This window comes from Tamandua tetradactyla, chromosome 14 (genome assembly GCF_023851605.1).
Source record: "Tamandua tetradactyla isolate mTamTet1 chromosome 14, mTamTet1.pri, whole genome shotgun sequence".
Classification (NCBI taxonomy): Eukaryota; Metazoa; Chordata; class Mammalia; order Pilosa; family Myrmecophagidae; genus Tamandua; species Tamandua tetradactyla.
The window spans coordinates 82,406,980-82,429,465 of NC_135340.1; the positions used below are offsets into that span (position 1 = coordinate 82,406,980).

The 22,486-nt window shown below is 39.4% G+C and overlaps 1 protein-coding gene and 1 long non-coding RNA gene across 2 annotated transcripts in view; one reads left to right on the top strand and one right to left on the bottom strand.

Moving 5' to 3' along the window:
* Positions 1-1,199: 1,199 nt before the first annotated feature.
* LOC143655208 (uncharacterized) lies at positions 1,200-20,291 on the bottom strand. The gene is made up of 3 exons (XR_013162107.1): positions 20,074-20,291; positions 17,125-17,573; positions 1,200-1,483 (listed from the first exon to the last, which is right to left on the bottom strand). It is a non-coding gene; the product is annotated as an uncharacterized LOC143655208 (long non-coding RNA).
* An 85-nt stretch (positions 20,292-20,376) lies between these two features.
* HACD3 (3-hydroxyacyl-CoA dehydratase 3) overlaps positions 20,377-22,486 on the top strand; it is a 41,961-nt gene continuing 39,851 nt past the window's right edge. Inside the window, exon 1 of the mRNA XM_077128266.1 lies at positions 20,377-20,618. Within this exon, the coding sequence (XP_076984381.1) occupies positions 20,532-20,618 (87 nt within the window). The 5' untranslated portion in view covers positions 20,377-20,531. The remainder of the gene's footprint in view (positions 20,619-22,486) is intronic.

Sequence of the window (22,486 nt, forward strand, 5' to 3'; positions counted from 1 at the left end):
TCCCATGCATTACCACCCCATTAACATTTGGCTTTGGCATAATACCTTTGTTACTTTCAGTGGAAGCATATTACGATCTTACCGCAGACTATAGACACTAGTTTGCCTTGATTGTACTTTTTCCCATGTATCATCTATTTTCAACACGCTGCAATACTGACATTCATTTGATCTCCCTCATGCAAAAATGTTTTTTTTTATTTGTACATTTAGTCACTGTTCTTGTCCACTCTAGGAATTCCTAAATTATAGCATCTCAGTCTTTATCCTCTATCTTTCCTTCTGGTTTCATACAGGCCCCCAGCCCCCCTCCCTCTATCTTACTCACATTCAGCTTCATTTAGCTTATATTACTGTGCCACAATCAAGTAGTATCATGCTATCGATTTCTTAATTTTTACAATCAGTCTTGTTGCACAATCTATATTCCTTCAGCACCAATTGCCCAATCTCTACCCTATTTCTATCTCCTGATAACCTGTGTTCTTAACTTCAATTCTCCAAGTTCACTTATTAGTGTTAGTTCATATTAGTGATACAGTACAGTATTTTTCCTTTTGTTTCTGGCTAATTTCAGTCAGCATAATGTCCTCAAGTTTCATCCACATTGTTACATGCTTTATAATTTTATTCTGATTTACATTTGCATAATATTTCATCGCATGTATATACCACAGTTTGTTTAGCCACCATTGATGAATATTTGGGCTGTTTTCATCTCTTGACAATTCTAAATAATGTTCCTATAAACATTGGTGTACTAAGGTCCATTTATGTCCTTGCCCTCAGGTCCTCTAAATAGATACCTAGTAATGGGATTGCTGGATCATGTGGCAATTCTATGCTTAGCTTCCTGAGGAACCACCAAACTGCCTTCCAGATTGGTTGTACCATTTTACATTCCCACTAACAGTGGATATGCGTGACTCTTTTTCCACATTCTCTCAAGCACTTGTTGTTTTCTGTTTTTTCTATAATGGCCATTCTAGTAGATGTCAGATGATATCTCACGGTGGTTTTCATTTGCATTTCCCTAATAGCCAGTGAAGTTCATGTGCCTTTTATCATTTGTTTCCTCTTCTGAGAAGTGTCTGTTCATATATTTTGCCCATTTTTAAATTGGGTTGTTTGTCTTTTTTGTTGACTTGAAGAGTCTATTTATATATTCTGGATAATAAACCCTTTTCTGATATGTGGTTTCCAGATATTGTCTCCCATTGCATAGGCTGCCTTTTTACTTTCTTTAACACAGTTCTTTGATGCACAAAAGTGTTTAATTTTGAGGAGTTCCCAGTTATCTATTTCTTTCTTCAGTGCTCACGCTTTGGGTGTAAGGTCTAGGAAACCCCCTCCTATTACAAGTTTTATAAGATATTTCCCCACATTTTCTTCCAGAAGTCTATGGTTGGGTGCATGGGTGGTTCAGTGGTAGAATGCTCGCCTTCCTTGCGTTAGACCCGGGTTCAATTTCTGGACCATGCACCTATAAAAAAAAAAAGAATTTATGGTCTTAGCTCTAATGTTGAGGTCTTTGATCCATTTTGTATAAAGTGTGATATATGGATCCTCTTCCATTCTTTTGCATGTGGATATCCAGTTCTCCAAACACCATTTATTGAAGAGGCTGCTCTGTCCCAGGTGGGTAGGCTTCACTGCCTTATCAAAGACCAGTTGTTCATAATGAGAGGCTCTATATTTGAACACTCTATTCTATTCCATTGATCAGTATCTATCTTTATGCCAGTAACATGCTGTTTTGACCATTGTAGCTTCATAATATGTTTTAACATCAGGTAGTGTGAGACCTCCCACTTCATTTTTCTTTCTCAGGATATTTAAAGCTATTTGGGGCAAACTTCCCTTCCAAGTAAATTTGGTTATTGGTTTTTCTATTTCTGCAAAATAAGTTGTTGAGATTTTAATTGGTTTTGCACTGAATCTATAAATCAATTTGGGCAGAATTGACATCTTAACTGTATTTAGTCTTCCAATCTATGAACACAGTATGCCCTTCCATTTATTTGGGCCTTCCATGATTTCTTTTAGAAATTTCTTTCTTTCTTTCTTTCTTTTTTTTTTTTTTTACTTTTTCTATTGTATAGTATACCATATATACAAAGCAAATAAATAAAAAAGCAATAGCTTTCAAAGCACTCTTCAGAAAGTGGTTACAGGATAGATCCCAGAGTTTGTTATGGGCTACCATACCAACATCTCATATTTTTCCTTCTAGCTGCTCCAGAATATGGGAGGCTAGTGGGCTTAAACACTTTTTTTTTATTATCACAATTGACTTTTCTTTCTTTCTTTCTTTGTGAACAATAGCATATATACAAAAAAGCTATAAATTTCCTAGCAGAGCACCACAATTAGTTGTAGAACATATTTCAGACTTTGACATGGGTTACAATGTCACACTTTTAGGTTTTTACTTCTAGCTGCTCTAAAATACTGGAGAGTAAAAGAGATACAATTTAATGATTCAGCATTTATATTCATTTGTTAAGTCCTATCTTCTATGTATAATTTTACCATTACCTTTAATCTTTCCATACCTCCCATTGGGTTTTTTTGGGCTATGGCAATTCTAAATTTTTTATATTGGAAGGGTCTGTCACTAATATGGGGTGGGGAGATGGAACTATCTGATGTTCCGGAGAGGTTGGGCCAGGTTTCAGTACTTGTCTGGACCAGGGACGTTGTAGGTTTCCGGAAAGTTACTCTAGTGCATGGAACCCTTGTGGAATCTTATTTTGGATTGGCTGGAATGGTCCTGGTTAGGGGTTGACAGGTTATGATAGGTTGCAAGGTCTAACTGAAGCTTGCATAACAGCAACCTCCAGAGTAGCCTTTCGACTCTATTTAAACTCTCTCTGCCACTGATACTTTTTGGTCAAGATATAATTGTTGATCCCATGGTGCCAGGGAGTCCTCTCCCACGTCACCAGGGAGGCTTTCATCCCTGGATGTCATGTCCCATGTAGGAGGAAGGGCAATGATTTCACTTGCAGAGTTGGGCTTAGAGAGACTGAGGCCACCTTTGAACAACAACAGAGGTCCTCCAGAAGTAACTCTTAGGCATGCCTATAGGTAGTCTAAGCTCATGCTACCTACATTAGCTTCAAAAGAGTAAGCCTCCTGATCGAGGGCATGGCCTATTGAATTGGGTGTCCCTAAAGTTTGACACAGTATCAGGGGGTTCCCTGATGGTAAGGTTTAATAGTTCCATAGTCCTTCTCCTCTCCCTCAGGGTTTAGCAATTTCTTATAGTTTTCCATGTAGAGGTCTTTTGTATCCTTAGTTAAATTTATTCCTAAATATTGATTTTTTGGTTTCTCTTGTAAATGGTTTTTGTTTCTTGATTTCCTCCTCAGATTGCTAATTACTAGTGTATAGAAACATTACTGATTTTTGGGTGTTGATCTTGTACCCTGACATTTTACTGTACTCATTTATTTGCTCTAGTAGCTTTGCTAGTAGATTTTCAACATATAGTATCATATCATCTGCAAACAGTGAAAGTTTTACTTCTTCGTTTCCAGTTTGAGTGCCTTTTATTTCTTTTTCTTGTCTAATTGCTCCAGCTAGAACTTCCAGCATAATATTGAATAACAGTGGTGACAGTGGGCATCCTTGTCTTACTCCTGATATTAGAGGGAAAGTTCTCAGTCTTTCCCCATTGAGGATGATGTTATTTGTGGGCTTTTCATATATTTTCTTCATCATATCGAGGAAGTCCCCTTCTTTTCGTATCCTTTGAATTGTTTTCATCAAGGAAGAATTTGAATTTTGTCAAATGCCGTTTCTGTATCAATTGAGATTATCATGTGGTTTTCTGCTTTGATTTGTTGATAAGGTGTATTGCATTAATTGATTTTCTTATGTTGAACCATCTGTGCCATTTGAAAGGATATATGTACCCTAGAAAACTCATATTTTAATCCTAATGCCATTTTGTAAAGGCAGCCATTTCCTCTAATCCCTATTCAGTACTGTATATTTGAAACTGTAATTAGATCATCTCCTCGGAGATGTTACTCAATCAAGAGTGGTTGTTAAAATGGATTAGGTGGAGACGTGTCTCCACCCATTTGGGTGGGTCTTGATTAGCTTACTGGAATTATATAAAATTGGAAACATTTTGGAGAAAGGGAGAGATTAGAAGAGAGCAGAGAAGAATGACAGAGTCATGAAAAAGCCACAACAGAGAATGCTGCAGAGCCACGAAGTAGAGAGTCCACCAGCCAGTGATTTTTGGAGATGAAGAAGGAAAATGCCTCTCAGGGAACTGGAGAGGAAGCTAACAGATGATGCCATGTTCGCCATGAGCCCTTCCAGCTGAGAGAGGAACCCTGATCATGTTAACCATGTGCCTTTCCACTAAAGAGAGAAACTCTGAACTTCACCAGCCTTCTTGAGTCAAGGTATCTTTCCCTGGATGCCTTAGATTGGACATTTCTATAGACTTCCTTTAATTGGGATGGTTCCATGACCTAAAAACTGTTAACCTGCAACTTATTAAGTTCCCCCTTTTAAAAGCCATTCTTTTTCTGGTATATTGCATTCTGGCAGCTAGTAAACTAGAACAGATTTTGGTACTGGGAGGGGGGTGTTGCTGTGGTTTGCAAATACCAAATATGTTGGACCAGTTTTTTAAATGGGTAAGGGGAAGATTTTGAAGAAAAGTTGTGAGGCACTTGATAAAGAAGGCCTAGAATGCTTTGAAGAGACTGTTGGCAGAAATGTGGACTCTAAAGGTACTGTTGATAAGGCCTTAGAGAGAAATGAGGCATGTGCTATTTTAAACTGGAAGGAAGGTGATCCTTGTTTTAGAATAGCAGATAATCTGGCAAAATTGACTAGTGGCTTTGGCTGGAAGGCAGATTTTAAAAGCCATGAACTTGGATATTTAGCAGAAGAGGTCTCCAAATTAAATGTGGAAAGTGTAGCCTGTTTCGCCTCACAGCTTATAGTAAAATGTGGCAGGAGAGAAATAAGCTAAGAACTGAATTCTTCTGTACAAAGAAACCAGAAATTGATGTTCTGGAAAATTCTGGGCTTCTAGGAAGGGAGACTCCAGAGAATAGAGACCCTCATGAGAATTTGACCAGATGTGGAACCAGTCAGCTATTTCAGAGAAAGCCAGGATTGGACATGGAGTTACTCAGGAAGGATTTGTGGAAACTCCTTATGTCTGATGGGCATGATCCGAGGCTACTGCATAGAAAGCCAATGAGATGGTTGTGGGATCTGTATAAAGAGAACCACTGCTAGTCAGGACTGAGAGGGACAGAGAAGGGACATATTGGAGGAAAAATAACTTCAGAGGCAAAACCATGGAGGCTGGGATCTGAAGTCAAGAAGTCTCGGGCCAGGAAAGCAGACCCACCCAAGTATGTGGAAAGGGTGCGTTTGCCCCAAAGGCAGAGGGTGGGCCTTCTACCTCGTTGCAGTGGAAGAGTTGTGCCACCTCAGGCCTAGGAGAGGGGGAAGTACATTCCTTGGGGACTGGGGAGAGCCTGGCTGTCACCACATGAAGGGGTTGAGTGTGTGCCCCGGAGATGGCAGAGAGTCTGGGTGCAGCCCTGATGCTTGGAGAGGGTGGAGCTGAGAAAAAGGTGGTCTCCCCAATGTCCTCCAAGGTTGCATTCAGAGATTGGCAGGCCTCTGCCTAGGCTCTTGGAAAGGGTAGGACTGCCGCTTTCTAAAACTCTAAAGATAAATGACTCTCAGACTTTGAAAGCTAATGGACTTTGCCCTGCAGGTTTTTGAAACTATATGAGTCCAGTGACCCCTGTGTTCCTTCCTTCCTGTGGAAATATGTATATATATCCTATGACTGTTCCTCCTTTGTATGTTGGCATCAAAATAACTTGTTTTGAGTTTTTACAGGTCCAGAGTCAGAGGAGAACTTTGCTTTAGGACAGACCATGCCTGTAACTAACTTTGAGACTTGGCACTGGTTTTAAACTTGTATTTGTAATGTTACCGAAATGGTTTAAGGTTTTCTGATAATGTTATAGAATGAATATATTTTGTATATAGGGAAAACATGTCTTTTTTAGGGTTCAGGGGATGGAATATGCTGGTTTGAAAAGGTTTATGTACTCTAGAATAGCCATGTTTTAATCCCATTTTGTGGGAGCAATGCTTCCTTCTAATCCCTATTCAGTATGTTGGAAACTTTAAATTATCTCCATGGAGATGTGACTCATTCAAGAGTCCAGTCTAACACTGGATTAGATGGAAATGCATCTCCACCCATTCCAGGTAGGTCTTGATTGGTTTTACTAGAATCCTTTAAAAGAAAAAGCACTTTGGAAAAAGCTAGAGAACAAGAGAGAAAGCCACAAGAATCTGAGAGAGCAGAGAATGCTGAGCACCACAAAGTAGAGAGTCCATCAACCAGTGACTTTTGGAGATGAAGAAGGAAAGCATTTCCCAGAGAGCTGGAGAGGAAGCTAACAGATTACAACAGGTTCGCCATGTGCCCCTCTAGCCGAGAGAAACCCTGACCATGTTCACATGTGCCCTTCCACTTGAGAGAGAAATCCTGGACTTCATCGGCCTTCTTGAATCAAGATATCTTTCCCTGGGTGCCTTAGATTGGACATTTCTATATACTTGCTTTAATTGGGACATTTCCATGGCCTAAAAACTGTTAACTTGCAACTTATTAAATTCTCCTTTTAAAAAGCCATTCTGTTTCTGGTATATTGCATCCTGGCAGCTAGCAAACTAGAACACCATCCTTGCATACCTGGAATACATCCCATTTGGTCATGGTGTATAAATCTTTTAATGTGCTGCTGAATTTAATTCACAAGTATTTTGTTGAGCATTTTTGCATCTATATCATTAGAGAGATTGGTCAATCATTTTGTTTTCTTGTATTATCTCTGTCTGGCTTTGGTATTAGGGTGATGTTGACTTCATAGAATTAATTAGGTAGCTTTCCCTCCTCTTCAATTTTTTTTGAAGGGTTTGAGCTTGACTGGTACTAGTTCTTTCTTGAATTCTTGGTAGAATTCACATGTGAAGCCATCTGGTTCTGGACCCTTCTTTTTTTAGGGCTTCTTGATGATTGATTCAATCTCTTTACTTGTGATTGGTTTGTTGAGGTTGTCTATTTTTTTCTTGAGTCAAGGTTGGTTGTTCATGTCTTTCTAGGAAGTTGTTCATTTCATCTATGTTATCTAGTTTATTAGCATACAGTTGCTCATAGTATACTCTCATTACCTCCTTTATTTCTGCGGGGACAGTGGTAATGTCTCCTCTTCCATTTCTGATTTTATTTATTTGCATCTTCTCTCTCTCTCTCTCTCTCTCTCTCTCTCTCTCTCTCTCTCTCTCTTTTGTCAACCTAGCTAAGGGCCCATCAATGTTATTGATTTTCTCAAAGAACCAACTTTTGGTTTTGTTGGTTTTCTTGATTATTTTCATGTTCTCAATTTCATTTATTTCTGCTCTAATCTTGATTACTTTTTTCCTTTTGTTTGCTTTGGGGTCGGTTTGCTGTTCTCTCTTAACTTCTTGCAAGTGAACAGTTAATTCCTTGATTTTTGCTCTTTCTTGATATAGGCATTTAGGAAATAAATTTCCCTTTTAGCACTGCCTTTGCTGTATCCCATAAAATTTGATATGTTGTGTTTTCATGCTCATTTGCCTTGAGATATCTACTGATTTCTTTTGTAATTTCTTCCTTGACTCGCTGGTTGTTTAAGAGTGTGTTGTTGAGCCTCCATATATTTGTGAATTTTCTGGCCCTCTCCCTGTTATTGATTTCCAACTTCATTCCATTATGAGCTGAGAAAGTGCTTTATATGATTTCGATCCTTTTAAATTTATTGAGAGTTTCTTTCTCTTTTTTTTATTAATTAAAAAAAGAATTAACAAACAATTAGAAATCATTCCATTCTACATGTACAATCAGTAATTCTTAATAACATCACATAGTTGCATATTCATCATTTCTTAGTACATTTGCATCGATTTAGAAAAAGAAATAAAAAGACAACAGAATAAGAATTAAAACAATAATAGAAAGAAAAAAAAAACGAAAAAACAAAAAACCTATACCTCACATGCAGCTTCATTCAGTGTTTTAACATAATTGCATTACAATTGGGTAGTATTGTGCTGTCCATTTCTGAGTTTTTATATCCAGTCCCGTTGTACAGTCTGTATCCCTTCAGCTCCAATTACCCCTTCTTTTTTTTTTTTTTAATTAACGGAAAAAAAGAAATTAACCCAACATTTAGAAATCATACCATTCTACATATGCAATCAGTAATTCTTAACATCCTCACATAGATGCATGATCATCATTTCTTAGTACATTTGCATCGGTTTAGAAGAACTAGCAACATAACCGAAAAAGATATAGAATGTTAATATAGAGAAAAAAATAAAAGTAATAATAGTAAAATCAAAACAAAACAAAACAAAACAAAAACCTATAGCTCAGATGCAGCTTCATTCAGTGTTTTAACATGATTACTTTACAATTAGATATTATTGTGCTGTCCATTTTTGAGTTTTTGTAATTAGTCCTGTTACACCGTCTGTATCCCTTCAACTCCAATTGCCCATTATCTTACCCTGTTTCTACCTCCTGCTGGACTCTGTTACCAATGACATATTCCAAATTTATTCTCGAATGTCTGTTCACATCAGTGGGACCATACAGTATTTGTCCTTTAGTTTTTGGCTAGACTCACTCAGCATAATGTTCTCTAGGTCCATCCATGTTATTACATGCTTCATAAGTTTATCCTGTCTTAAAGCTGCATAGTATTCCATCATATGTATATACCACAGTTTGTTTAGCCACTCTTCTGTTGATGGAGATTTCGGCTGTTTCCATCTCTTTGCAATTGTAAATAACACTGCTATAAACATTGGTGTGCAAATGTCCGTTTGTGTCTTTGCCCTTAAGTCCTTTGAGTAGATACCCAGCAATGGTATTGCTGGGTCGTATGGCAATTCTATATTCAGCTTTTTGAGGAACCGCCAAACTGCCTTCCACAGTGGTTGCACCATTTGACATTCCCACCAACAGTGGATAAGTGTGCCTCTTTCTCCGCATCCTCTCCAGCACTTGTCATTTTCTGTTTTGTTGATAATGGCCATTCTGGTGGGTGTGAGATGGTATCTCATTGTGGTTTTGATTTGCATTTCTCTAATGGTCAGGGACATTGAGCATCTCTTCATGTGCCTTTTGGCCATTTGTATTTCCTCTTCTGATAGGTGTCCGTTCAAGTCTTTTTCCCATTTTGTAATTGGGTTGGCTGTCTTTTTGTTGTTGAGATGAACAATCTCTTAATAAATTCTGGATACTAGACCTTTATCTGATATATCATTTCCAAATATTGTCTCCCATTGTGTAGGCTGTCTTTCTACTTTCTTGATGAAGTTCTTTGATGCACAAAAGTGTTTAATTTTGAGGAGCTCCCATTTATTTATTTCCTTCTTCAGTGTTCTTGCTTTAGGTTTAAGGTCCATAAAACCGCCTCCAGTTGTAAGATCCATAAGATATCTCCCAACATTTTCCTCTAACTGTTTTATGGTCTTAGACCTAATGTTTAGATCTTTGATCCATTTTGAGTTAACTTTTGTATAGGGTGTGAGAAATGGGTCTTCTTTCATTCTTTTGCATATGGATATCCAGTTCTCTAGGCACCATTTATTGAAGAGACTGTTCTGTCCCAGGTGAGTTGGCTTGACTCAAAAAGATCAAATCTCCATAGATGAGAGAGTCTATATCTAAGCACTCTATTCGATTCCATTGGTCGATATATCTATCTTTATGCCAATACCATGCTGTTTTGACCACTGTGGCTTCATAATATGCCTTAAAGTCAGGCAGCGCGAGACCTCCAGCTTCGTTTTTTTTCCTCAAGATGTTTTTAGCAATTCGGGGCACCCTGCCCTTCCAGATAAATTTGCTTATTGGTTTTTCTATTTCTGAAAAATAAGTTGTAGGGATTTTGATTGGTATTGCATTGAATCTGTAAATCAATTTAGGTAGGATTGACATCTTAACTATATTTAGTCTTCCAATCCATGAACACGGTATGCCCTTCCATCTATTTAGGTCTTCTGTGATTTCTTTTAACAGTTTTTTGTAGTTTTCTTTATATAGGTTTTTTGTCTCTTTAGTTAAATTTATTCCTAGGTATTTTATTCTTTTAGTTGCAATTGTAAATGGGATTCGTTTCTTGATTTCCCCCTCAGCTTGTTCATTACTAGTGTATAGAAATGCTACAGATTTTTGAATGTTGATCTTGTAACCTGCTACTTTGCTGTACTCATTTATTAGCTCTAGTAGTTTCGTTGTGGATTTTTCCGGGTTTTCGACGTATAGTATCATATCGTCTGCAAACAGTGATAGTTTTACTTCTTCCTTTCCAATTTTGATGCCTTGTATTTCTTTTTCTTGTCTAATTGCTCTGGCTAGAACCTCCAACACAATGTTGAATAATAGTGGTGATAGTGGACATCCTTGTCTTGTTCCTGATCTTAGGGGGAAAGTTTTCAATTTTTCCCCACTGAGGATGATATTAGCTGTGGGTTTTTCATATATTCCCTCTATCATTTAAAGGAAGTTCCCTTGTATTCCTATCTTTTGAAGTGTTTTCAACAGGAAAGGATGTTGAATCTTGTCGAATGCCTTCTCTGCATCAATTGAGATGATCATGTGATTTTTCTGCTTTGATTTGTTGATATGGTGTATTACATTAATTGATTTTCTTATGTTGAACCATCCTTGCATACCTGGGATGAATCCTACTTGGTCATGATGTATAATTCTTTTAATGTGTTGTTGGATATGATTTGCTAGAATTTTATTGAGGATTTTTGCATCTATATTCACTAGAGAGATTGGTCTGTAGTTTTCTTTTTTTGTAATATCTTTGCCTGGTTTTGGTATGAGGGTGATGTTGGCTTCATAGAATGAATTAGGTAATTTTCCCTCCACTTCGATTTTTTTGAAGAGTTTGAGGAGAGTCGGTACTAATTCTTTCTGGAACGTTTGGTAGAATTCACATGTGAAGCCATCTGGTCCTGGACTTTTCTTTTCAGGAAGATTTTGAATGACTAATTCAATTTCTTTACTTGTGATTGGTTTGTTGAGGTCATTTATGTCTTCTTGAGTCAAAGTTGGTTGTTCATGTCTTTCCAGGAACCTGTCCATTTCATCTAAATTGTTGTATTTATTAGCATAAAGTTCATAGTATCCTGTTATTACCTCCTTTATTTCTGTGAGGTCAGTAGTTATGTCTCCTCTTCCATTTCTGATCTTATTTATTTGCATCCTCTCTCTTCTTCTTTTTGTCAATCTTGATAAGGGCCCATCAATCTTATTGATTTTCTCATAGAACCAACTTCTGGTCTTATTGATTTTCTCTATTGTTTTCATGTTTTCAATTTCATTTATTTCTGCTCTGATCTTTGTTATTTCTTTCCTTTTGTTTGCTTTGGGATTAGTTTGCTGTTCTTTCTCCAGTTCTTCCAAGTGAACAGTTAATTCCTGCATTTTTGTCTTTTCTTCTTTTCTGATATAGGCATTTAGGGCAATAAATTTCCCTCTTAGCACTGCCTTTGCTGCATCCCATAAGTTTTGATATGTTGTGTTTTCATTTTCATTCGCCTCGAGGTATTTACTAATTTCTCTTGCAATTTCTTCTTTGACCCACTCGTTGTTTAAGAGTGTGTTGTTGAGCCTCCACGTATTTGTGAATTTCCTGGCACTCCACCTATTATTGATTTCCAACTTCATTCCTTTATGATCTGAGAAAGTGTTGTGTATGATTTCAATCTTTTTAAATTTGTTAAGACTTGCTTTGTGACCCAGCATATGGTCTATCTTTGAGAATGATCCATGAGCACTTGAGAAAAAGGTGTATCTTGCTGTTGTGGGATGTAATGTCCTATAAATGTCTGTTAAGTCTAGCTCATTCATAGTAATATTCAGATTCTCTATTTCTTTATTGATCCTCTGTCTAGATGTTCTGTCCATTGATGAGAGTGGGGAATTGAAGTCTCCAACTATTATGGTATTTGTGTCTATTTCCCTTTTCAGTGTTTGCAGTGTATTCCTCACGTATTTTGGGGCATTCTGGTTCTGTGCATAAATATTTATGATTGTTATGTCTTCTTGTTTAATTGTTCCTTTTATTAGTGTATAGTGTCCTTCTTTGTCTCTTTTAGCTGTTTTACATTTGAAGTCTAATTTGTTGGATATTAGTATAGCCACTCCTGCTATTTTCTGGTTGTTATTTGCATGAAATATCTTTTCCCAACCTTTCACTTTCAACCTATGTTTATCTTTGGGTCTAAGATGTGTTTCCTGTAGACAGCATATAGAAGGATCCTGTTTTTTAATCCATTCTGCCATTCTATGTCTTTTGATTGGGGAATTCAGTCCATTAACATTTAGAGTTATTACTGTTTGGATAATATTTTCCTCTACCATTTTGCCTTTTGTATTATATATATCATATCTGACTTTCCTTCTTTCTACACTCTTCTCCATACCTCTCTCTTCTGTCTTTTCGGTTCTGACTCTAGTGCTCCCTTTAGTATTTCTTGCAGAGCTGGTCTCTTCATCACAAATTCTCTCAGTGACTTTTTGTCTGAGAGTGTTTTAATTTCTCCCTCATTTTTGAAGGACAATTTTGCTGGATATAGGAGTCTTGGTTGGCAGTTTTTCTCTTATAGTAATTTAAATATATCATCCCACTGTCTTCTAGCCTCCATGGTTTCTGCTGAGAAATCTACACATAGTCTTATTGGGTTTCCCTTGTATGTGATGGATTGTTTTTCTCTTGCTGCTTTCAAGATCCTCTCTTTCTCTTTGACCTCTGACATTCTAACTAGTAAGTGTCTTGGAGAACACCTATTTGGGTCTAATCTCTTTGGGGTGCGCTGCACTTCTTGGATCTGTAATTTTAGGTCTTTCATAAGAGTTGGGAAATTTTCAGTGAAAATTTCTTCCATTAGTTTTTCTCCTCCTTTTCCCTTCTCTTCTCCTTCTGGGAAACCCACAACACGTATATTTGTGCGGTTCATATTGTCCTTGAGTTCCCTGATACCCTGTTCAAATTTTTCCATTCTTTTCCCGATAGTTTCTGTTTCTTTTTGGAATTCAGATGTTCCATCCTCCAAATCACTAATTCTATCTTCTGTCTCTTTAAATCTATCATTGTAGGTATCCATTGTTTTTTCCATCTTTTCTACTTTATCCTTCACTTCCATAAGTTCTGTGATTTGTTTTTTCAGTTTTTCTATTTCTTCTTTTTGTTCAGCCCATGTCTTCTTCATGTCCTCCCTCAATTTATCGATTTCGTTTTTGAAGAGGTTTTCCATTTCTGTTCATATATTCAGCATTAGTTGTCTCAGCTCCTGTATCTCATTTGAACTGAGCCATATTTTCAATTTTCTGAGCGTGATCCGTTATCTTCTGCTGGCATCTGGGCATTTAGTCAGATTTCCCTGTGTGTTGGACCCAACAGGTTGAAAGATTTTTCTGTGAAATCTCTGGGTTCTGTTTTTCTTATCCTGCCCAATAGGTGGCGCTCGTGGCACACGTTTGTCTGTGGGTCCCACCAGTAAAAGGTGCTGTGGGTCCTTTAACTTTGGAAAACTCTCGCCGTGGGGGAGGTTCGCCAGCCAAAGCGGCTTGGAAGAGTGCCAGCCGGTCCGGGGTCCAAACGTAGGGAGGGTCGCCGGCCGCCGCAGTCCGGGAGAGCGCCCGTCTGAATTTCCTAGTTGGCCTGGGGCACCAAGCGTGGCGGGAGGGCGTCAGCCGCCGTGGCCTGGGAGAGTGCACCGTTCCCAGCTGGATCGGGAGTCACGTGTTTGGAAGGGACCCCCAGTCACCGTTCTCCGCGGCCTGGGGATTTCCGATCCAATTCTCTCAGTTGGTCCGGGGGGCCGCGCGTGGTGGCGGCGCCAGCCGCCGCGGCTTGAGGGGACCGCCTGACCAATTCTGCCAGCTGGCCCGGGAAGGAGGAAGGGAGGGACTCCGTCTGCTTGTCGCCCCGCCCGGGGAAGCCCGCGCCCCTCAGCGATCTCCCCAGAGCTGGTTCTCTCAGCCAGTCAGCCATTCCAGGATGGGGTACGCTGTCTTTTTGATCTCTGTCGTGGCTCCGGGAGCTGTTCTGTATTGTTTCTACTCCCCTAGTAGCTGTTCTGGAGGAGGAACTAAGATCTGCGCGTCTTACTAAGCCGCCATCTTCTCCGGAAGTCTGATGCTCCTTTTATCTACCTTATCAACAGATGAGTAAAACATATGGAATAAAAATAAATAATAGGGGAAACAAATGTTAAAATAAATTTAGTTTGAAATGCTAGTGATCGATGGGGGGAGTATGGTATGTATGAATTGTTTTCTGTTTTCTTTTTATTTCTTTTTCTGAGTAGATGCAAATGTTCCAAGAAATTATCATGATGATGAATATGCAACTATGTGATGATATTGTGAATTACTGATTCTGTATGCAGAATGGAATGATCAAAAGTTAAGAACGTTTGCGTTTGTTTGGTGTTACATTTAAAAAAAAAATTAATTAAAAAAACAAATGAAGGGCTTGGCTTATTGATCTGGGTGTCCCTAATGTTTGACACAGTATCTGGGATTTCCCCAATGGTAGTTTAATAGTTCCAAATTATTTCTTCCATCCCTCAAGAGACTTTGTCAATATGTTTTGATTATCAGCTTAATATCCTGGGAAGTATCCAGACATTACAACCTTCAAATGGATCCTGAAACCTAGAGGACCCATATTCTCCACATCATCAGCTAATTCCATCTCCCTACCCCGTATTATTGACAGCCCCTTCCAACATGAAAAAGTTAGAATGGCCATAGCCCAAATAACCTAAAGAGTGGGATAGAAAGATCAAAGGTGATGGTGGAGTTATACAGAGAAGGGAGGGTTTAACAAATGAGTATGACTGTTGAATCATTATATTCGAATTTCTTTTAGTCTCCAGTATTTTAGATCAGCTAGAAGTCAAAACCTAAAATTGTGGAATTGTAACCCATACCAAACTCTGAAATCTGTTCTACAACGAATTGCTGTGCTGTGCTTTGAAATTTATTACTTTTTTGTATATATGTTATTTTTCACACAAAAGAAGTTAGTTATGATGATTAAAAAATATTTATTCTTTCTAGTCCCCAATGTTCTGGAGCAGCTAGAAGGATATAACTGAGAGGATGGTATGGTAGCCCATGACAAACTCTGGGATCTGTCCTGTAACTACTTGCTGAAGAGTGCTTTGAAAACGATTGCTTTTTCCTTTCCCTGCTCTGTATATATGTTATATTATACAATTTAAAAAGGTGAAAAAAATACATTACATCTCAGTATCTTACCACTATACATAATTGTAACAGTAATTTTTATATTTTTTATCATAAACACTTTTACTATTGGCAGTTTCTGACTCACCATTCTTCATAGCTGTACAGTTTTCCATTGAATTATCATACTACTATCCATTTGGCCACTTTCCCTGTGTGATTTTCACTGTTTCACCAGAGTACCACCATAGACATTTTCATATATTAATTTTCCTTCAAGTTTTTTTTAGAATAGAATTCCCTCAAAGCGGAAACAACTTTGTTATTCTCATTACATGCTGAAACTTGTTTCTAAATGATTCCATGAATTTATAGTGCCCTTAGTCACTTTCAGCATGAGGGTGCCAATTTCACTAAAGCTTTTCTAGCACTGGATGCTATCATCAATAAATGTGTTTTAAGTATCTACTTTCTGAATCACATAGTGCTAGATACTATAGTATCTATAGTATTTGTTCTATTCTATTCTATTCTATTCTACACTACACTATACAATACTATAGTATACTATACTACACTACACTACACAATACTATACTATACCATACCATACCATACCATACCATACCAAACCATACCATACCATACCATACCATACCATACCATACCATACCATACCATACCATACCATACCATACCATACCATACCATACCAAACCATACCATACCATACCATACCATACCATACCATACCATACCATACCATACCATACCATACCATACCATACCATACCATACCATACAATACTATACTATAGTGTACCAAAGGAGCTGATCTGTGCTCTCGGGAGGTTTACAGTCTGGTTGGGGAAACTTAAAATGCACACAGTAATGGCAGTGATTACAGGATACAGGATATGGTGGGCTGCAGTTGTTTTTTTCCACTCTTTCCATCATTTGCCCCCTTTGGAGGCATAACACATACCAAACTACAATAAAAGAAAAAGAAGAAAAGGACCCCTTTCCCTGATTTTTTTTTCATGTTTAAGTTTTTGAATAAGGAATACTGTTACATGATTCAAAAATTTGAAAATATTAAAGGGCCACGACCCTGGCCCTCCACAAAAAAGACTGATGTTTTTCCACAAAAATACTGATGTTATTAGTTTCCTGCAAATATTTCTAATGAACAAACACATATATATGCATATATGCATTAATGATAACATATTATAGAATGTTATTTTATAATATATAAATATGTAAATTACACAAAAATATATATTATTCCTTCCACGACTCTACAAACTGTAGCATTCCTATACATTTGTCTGCACTTGCAACCACCTACACAGCCCAGAGAGCCAGGAATTAGCAGGTACGTCAAAGGAATAGGGTGAAAAGACTGTTGCCCACACCCAAGGTAGGCTCTGAAAGTAGGCACTTGAGTGTGAGGCAGGGCCATCTCTGCATATTCTTTTGAACTGTGGATTGACAAGCCCAGGGGAAGCTGTTTCCTGCAATGTTGGCGCCAATGCCCACCCTTTTGGCATACATAGGAGGTTATAGGGATATGATCCGGTTGGTCATGATTCCCAATTAGGCATCTATGCTGATCCAGTCAGTTTTCCTCTTTACCCTCAGCCTTGTGCTGTCTAGATACTGAAGCCTGGTTCTGGACATGAATAACTGGTTGGGTGATCCTGGGTGAAGCAGAGAACAGCCAAATGCCACAGCTCATTTTCAAAAACATTTTGCACGGATCCAAGATCTGGTCAAAAATGAACAAAAAGAGCGTTATGATCACTTACCAAAGGCCGGAAAACAGACTTAAGCAGTAGCAGCACACTTCAAACACAGCAAGGGCTCTGCAAATACTTCCTGTGGCTGACAATGACTCTGAGTCTCTGAATTCAGAGGAGAGAGACCAAAAAGGGCTAGGAAGGCTGCACCAAGAAGACAGGTGTGGCAACCCAGGGGTCGGGACCCCTCGCCCAAAGGGTGGAGCCGTGAGCACCCAGCAGCCCACATCACCAGAACACAGACTTTGAAGGTCACCGAACCTAATCACTGTTGGTAATCAACTTTCACGAGACTCATTTGAGACCTCTTTGTGACCAGGTCTCCCCGAGGCTCTGCTGTATAAGGCGTTCCTTCCCTTCCTCTTGCTTTTTGCAGATTGCTGATTTCCATTTCCGGACCGGCCACCATTGCAGAACTTTTTGCCTGGTGTGTTCTTTGGTTTCGGGCTTGAGCTGAGCTGGAACAACAAGACACAAAAACAGTGCCAGTTTGGATTTTCATTTGATTGATATTTTCATAAACCCACAGCCCTACCTACTTCAGTTTAGCACTGCCACTTGCCTCTGCTCCCCCACTCTACCTTTCAGTTTTATAGTTCCCCTGGATGCTACTCTTTCCCCTCTCTATTTTAAATATTTTCTTACTGGATTTCCCCTGGAGAGAGGGGCCCGCCATAGCTGGGTCTCTTTGCAGGAAAAGTTTTAAACAACTGATAAGAACACTGGAGATGATTAATTCTAACTGTCTCTTTCTTTCTTTCCTTGTTTTGCATGGGCAGGCACTGGGAATTGAACCTGGGTCTGGCATGGCAGGCGAGAACTCTGCCTACTGAGTCACATGGCCTGCCCTAACTGTCTCATTTTGATGGATAGGAAAACTCAAACCCAAAGAGAGAAGTCATTGGTGACTTGAGCAAAATATCAACTTTCAATCTTCCTATATATCAATAGCTTTCATTTTGGATAGAGGTCAGCTGACAAGCTTTGAATTTCACATATACTGGATTGAAATTATTTTATTTTTTATTACACACTCACCAGAATAGTTATAGTTTTGAAAATTATATAAAACTGAAAATACCAAGCATTAGCAAGGATGTAAAGATTCCTTGCTGGTGGGAGCCTAAACTGATTCAAATGCTTTGTAAAATTGCTTGGCAGTACCTACTAAAACTAAACGTATGCCTGCCCTACAGCCTAGCAATTCTACTCCTAGGGAATTGAGTGCGTATGTCTGCCAAAAGACAGACATGCAAATGTTCATAGCAGCTTTATTTTTAAAAATACGTGTTTTTTTTTTTTTTCTTATGGGTAGGCTCCGGGAATCAAACCTGGGTCTCCAGCATGGCAGGTGAGAACTCTGCCACTGAACCACTGTTGCCCATCCTGCAGCATTATTTTTATTTTTTATTTTTTTATACATGGGTAGGCACCGGGAATCGAACCTGGGTCCTCTGGCATGGCAGGCAAGCGTTCTTAACTGCGGAGCCACTGTGGCCCACCCAACAGCATTATTTTTAATAGCCAAAACTGGAAACAATGCAAATGTCCATTAAAAGAAGAATGGACAAATAATTTGTGGTATATTCATATAATGAAATGGTATACAGCAAAAACAAATACACTGAAACCAGAAAAGAATGAACTACTAATTCACACAACAACATGGATAAATCTCAAAGACATTATGCTGAGTGAAAGAAACTAGCTACAAAAGCATACATACTGGACAGATGAGCAAAACATATGGATTAAAAGAAATAAATAATAGGGGGGACAAATGTTAAAATTAAAAAATATATATTGGGTAGATGGAAATACTAGCGGTCAATGAGAGGGAGGGGTAAGGGGTATGGTATGTATGAGTTTTCTTTTCTTTTTCTAGAGTGATGCAAATGTTCTAAAAAATGATCATGGTGATGAATTATACAACTATGTGATGATAGTGTGAGCCATTGATTGTACACCATGTATGGAATGTTTGTATGTTAAGAATGTAAGTTCTAGTATGTTGTTCTATCAATAAAATTTTTTAAAAAAGCATACATACTATAGATTACATTTATATGAAATTCAACAACAGACAAAAACTATTTTATAGTGCTAGAAGTCAGGGTAGTAATCATGGGCTGGAAGTTGGGGATATGGGAGCAAAAGGGATTCTGCCACGAGGAACCACTGGGATGCTGATAATGTTCCAGATCTTTATTTGGGTGGTAATTACACAGATATAAATACATGGAAAAATTTGTTTTAAGTTGAACACTTAAGACTTGCCCAATTCCTATGTAAGTCATGCTTCAATAAAAAGAAAAAGTGATTTATATTTTATCTGCAATGGACAAAAGGTCTGGTGATAAAAATACTTTCATTATTTCAAAAAATAACTTATTTTTAAAATTCAAGGCTCTTAAGAGTTATTGTTTTCATTATTTCTATGGAAGATTGCATAATGTACCTGAGAAAATAAACATTTTCTTAGTCTTAATCCATTCCTGCGTTTGTGAACTCTTTTTAAAGGGGAGTTATAGTAACATCTTGTGGAGATGTTATATTTAAATAAACTGGGGGTAATTGAATCAGGTTGGGCTTTAATTCAGATTATTGGAGTCCTCTACAAGCACAGTGAAATTCAGACAGTGAGAAGCTACTGAAGAACATGGAAGAGAAAGAGAGGATGTCACCATGTGCATCGCCACGTGACAGGAAAGCCAAGAACCCAATGGTCACCAGCAGCCACCCTCAGAACTCCACATTTGGGAAGAAAGCATTGCCTTGCTGATGCCTGTATCTTGGACTTTTCCTGGCCTCAAACCCATCATTAATAAATTCCTGTCATTTAAGCCAAACCATTGTATGTATTTCATATAGCAGCCAGGGAAACTAAGGGAATCGCCCGCCTGACTGACTGCGTCAGCCACCAACTCGTCGGCCCACTTCCAATCCATCCTCACTCACAGGCGCTCCCGGGAGGTATTCACTAGATGCTGACTTAAAGAGTGGCAAAATGGGAGAGGCCTTCCAGACATGCCAGTCCCAAGCCCTTTTGCACCCTGATCACCGGTCCTTCGTGGCACTCCTGTCTTTTTTATTTGTAAGCATCACCCTGCAAAGGCGGAGAAACGCGGGCCACCTACTGAATCCCCAGTCAGCAGCTTGCCGGGTCGTGGTCAGCGGCTGAGGCCTCAGAGCGCTGTGGCGTCATCAGCGCATGCGCCTCCCCTTCCCCCCGCACCCCCCTCGCTTCTCTTTGCGCAGGCGCGGACGCGAGCGTGGGGCGTCTGGAGGCTGCGGGGCTGCGGGCGGTCGGCATCACTGGGTTTGTGGCCTGCGTTTCTGCCGCTCCAGCCACGCACTCCCTGAGGCATCGAGGCGCAGTGGGTTGAGCGTCCCCCTGTGCCCTGGGCCGTGTGACCATGGAGAACCAGGTGCTGACGCCTCACGTGTACTGGGCTCAGCGACACCGCGAACTGTATCTGCGCGTGGAGCTAAGTGATGTTCAGGTAAGGGTCGGGTCGCTGTGTCACAGCCCCGGAGCGCCCGCTGGGACCCCCGACCTTTTTGTCCGCGTGCGCGCTGGACAGCCTGAAGGTCCGGGACGCTGTGCCTGACGGCGTCCAGACACTGGCAGGCGCTGGCCCTCGTTGAGGCACTGCCAGCAGATCACGGGCCCGAGGCGCGACCCACTGTGGGCTGCAGGCATCTTCAGGTGGTCGGCGAGTCCTGCGCAGTCCTGCGCGGCTGGTGCGAGCCTCCTCTTTGTTGGCTGCCTGCGGCCTTCTGGAGCCCGAGCCTGGCCCTGGAGGTCAGGTCGTCGGGGGTTGGGTTGGCGGCGGCCCTGGAGGCCTGGGACGAGCTCGTCGGTTCTGGGTTGCAGTGTGGCAGTGGCCTGCTGGGCCGTGGCTGAAGTCTAGCGCTGGCCTGAGAGGTCCAGCCAGGCCCCACGGACGGTCAGAAGGCTCGCTGCTGTCTCAGAGGGACCACACCCACTTCCCAACCGTCTAGTGATGGAAATCATTTTTATTAAATTTAATTTTAAAATTCAGAGAAACCCGAGAGGGTGATTTTTTTTTTCTTCCCTTTTTTTGAAAGCCGTAAGCCGGGGGTTGCCAAGTTGCACAAGAAACTTAAGAATTAATTTAAGTTACATTAAAACGTTTACTTTTAATCTCATTGACCCCTTATATAACTAGCGGAAGCCTCCTAGATGGTGAAGACCCCAGGACCTGTGCACCCCTGGATTCCAATTTTTGAAGAACTGGGGTTTTCAGTCTAGAACGTTCTTTCTCCTGCCACCCCTACTCCTCACTTCTTGACATTTGAAAGCACGTTAAATCCTCCTTTACTACAGTTAACTCTCTGCCTCCCAGTCATGCATTTATGTTTGGATTTGCCACCCCTCTGACTTATTGCCTTGCAAAATATAGGTACTCTCCTAATGTTGACTTGAATTTGTTAAATTTAATCTTTCTCTCTGGAATATAAACCTCTTTTCCCATCGAAAGATAAAGACAGTACTGGCCAGAATGCCTTTAAATAGGCTATGGCATTGCATTGTGTATCATTTAATGTATTAAACCAGGTTGAATTATGCTTTTGCATCAGAGGATGAATAAATGTTTTGTGATGTCTCTCTCTACTCTGTCCCATGGTGCTTTATAAACAAGGAAAAAACGAAAAGAATCTTTTGTGAATGAGGATCAAAGTCCCCATCTAGAGAGGGTTCTTTCAACAATCATTAAAAAAACAAAAAGTTCGGGACATGTGTTAGGGCAAATCTTTAAACTCTTTAGTTAAGCGGTATGTAGATCAAACTAAATAAACCCAGGTTCTGCTCTTAGATTTCTGTCATGAATGGAAAGTCACAGAAGAAAAGATGTTTTTAAGGGGAATCCAGTGGAAGTGGGAAGAAGAATGAAAGTCAGTTGGACAAATAAAAAATGCACCATACTTATATTTTACTTTAAACATCTGAACCCCTTACTTAAGCATGAATGCATGTGTATTCCTCAGTTGGCTGACAAATAATTATATTTTATATAAGTATAAGAGGAAAAATGGAATTTTCTTTTGGAAAGGGAAATTGCCCCCAACCCCCCACACGCATGCACAGGCACACACATACATACACACTCTTTTGGGAAAAATTAAGTCTTTGCAAGAGTTGTTATTTCCATGAGTATTTTTTTTTCGGGGTGGAGGAGGGTACACATCTGTTATTCCAAGACATCATATAAACCTCTTTTTATGCATTTGTTTTTTATTGAACAATAAAAATTGTTCAATAAAAAACAATTGCATTTCAGTTATCATTAGTTTAAAAGCAATTTATTAATTCTGTTCATAAAAGAACTCCTCTACCATGTGTAAG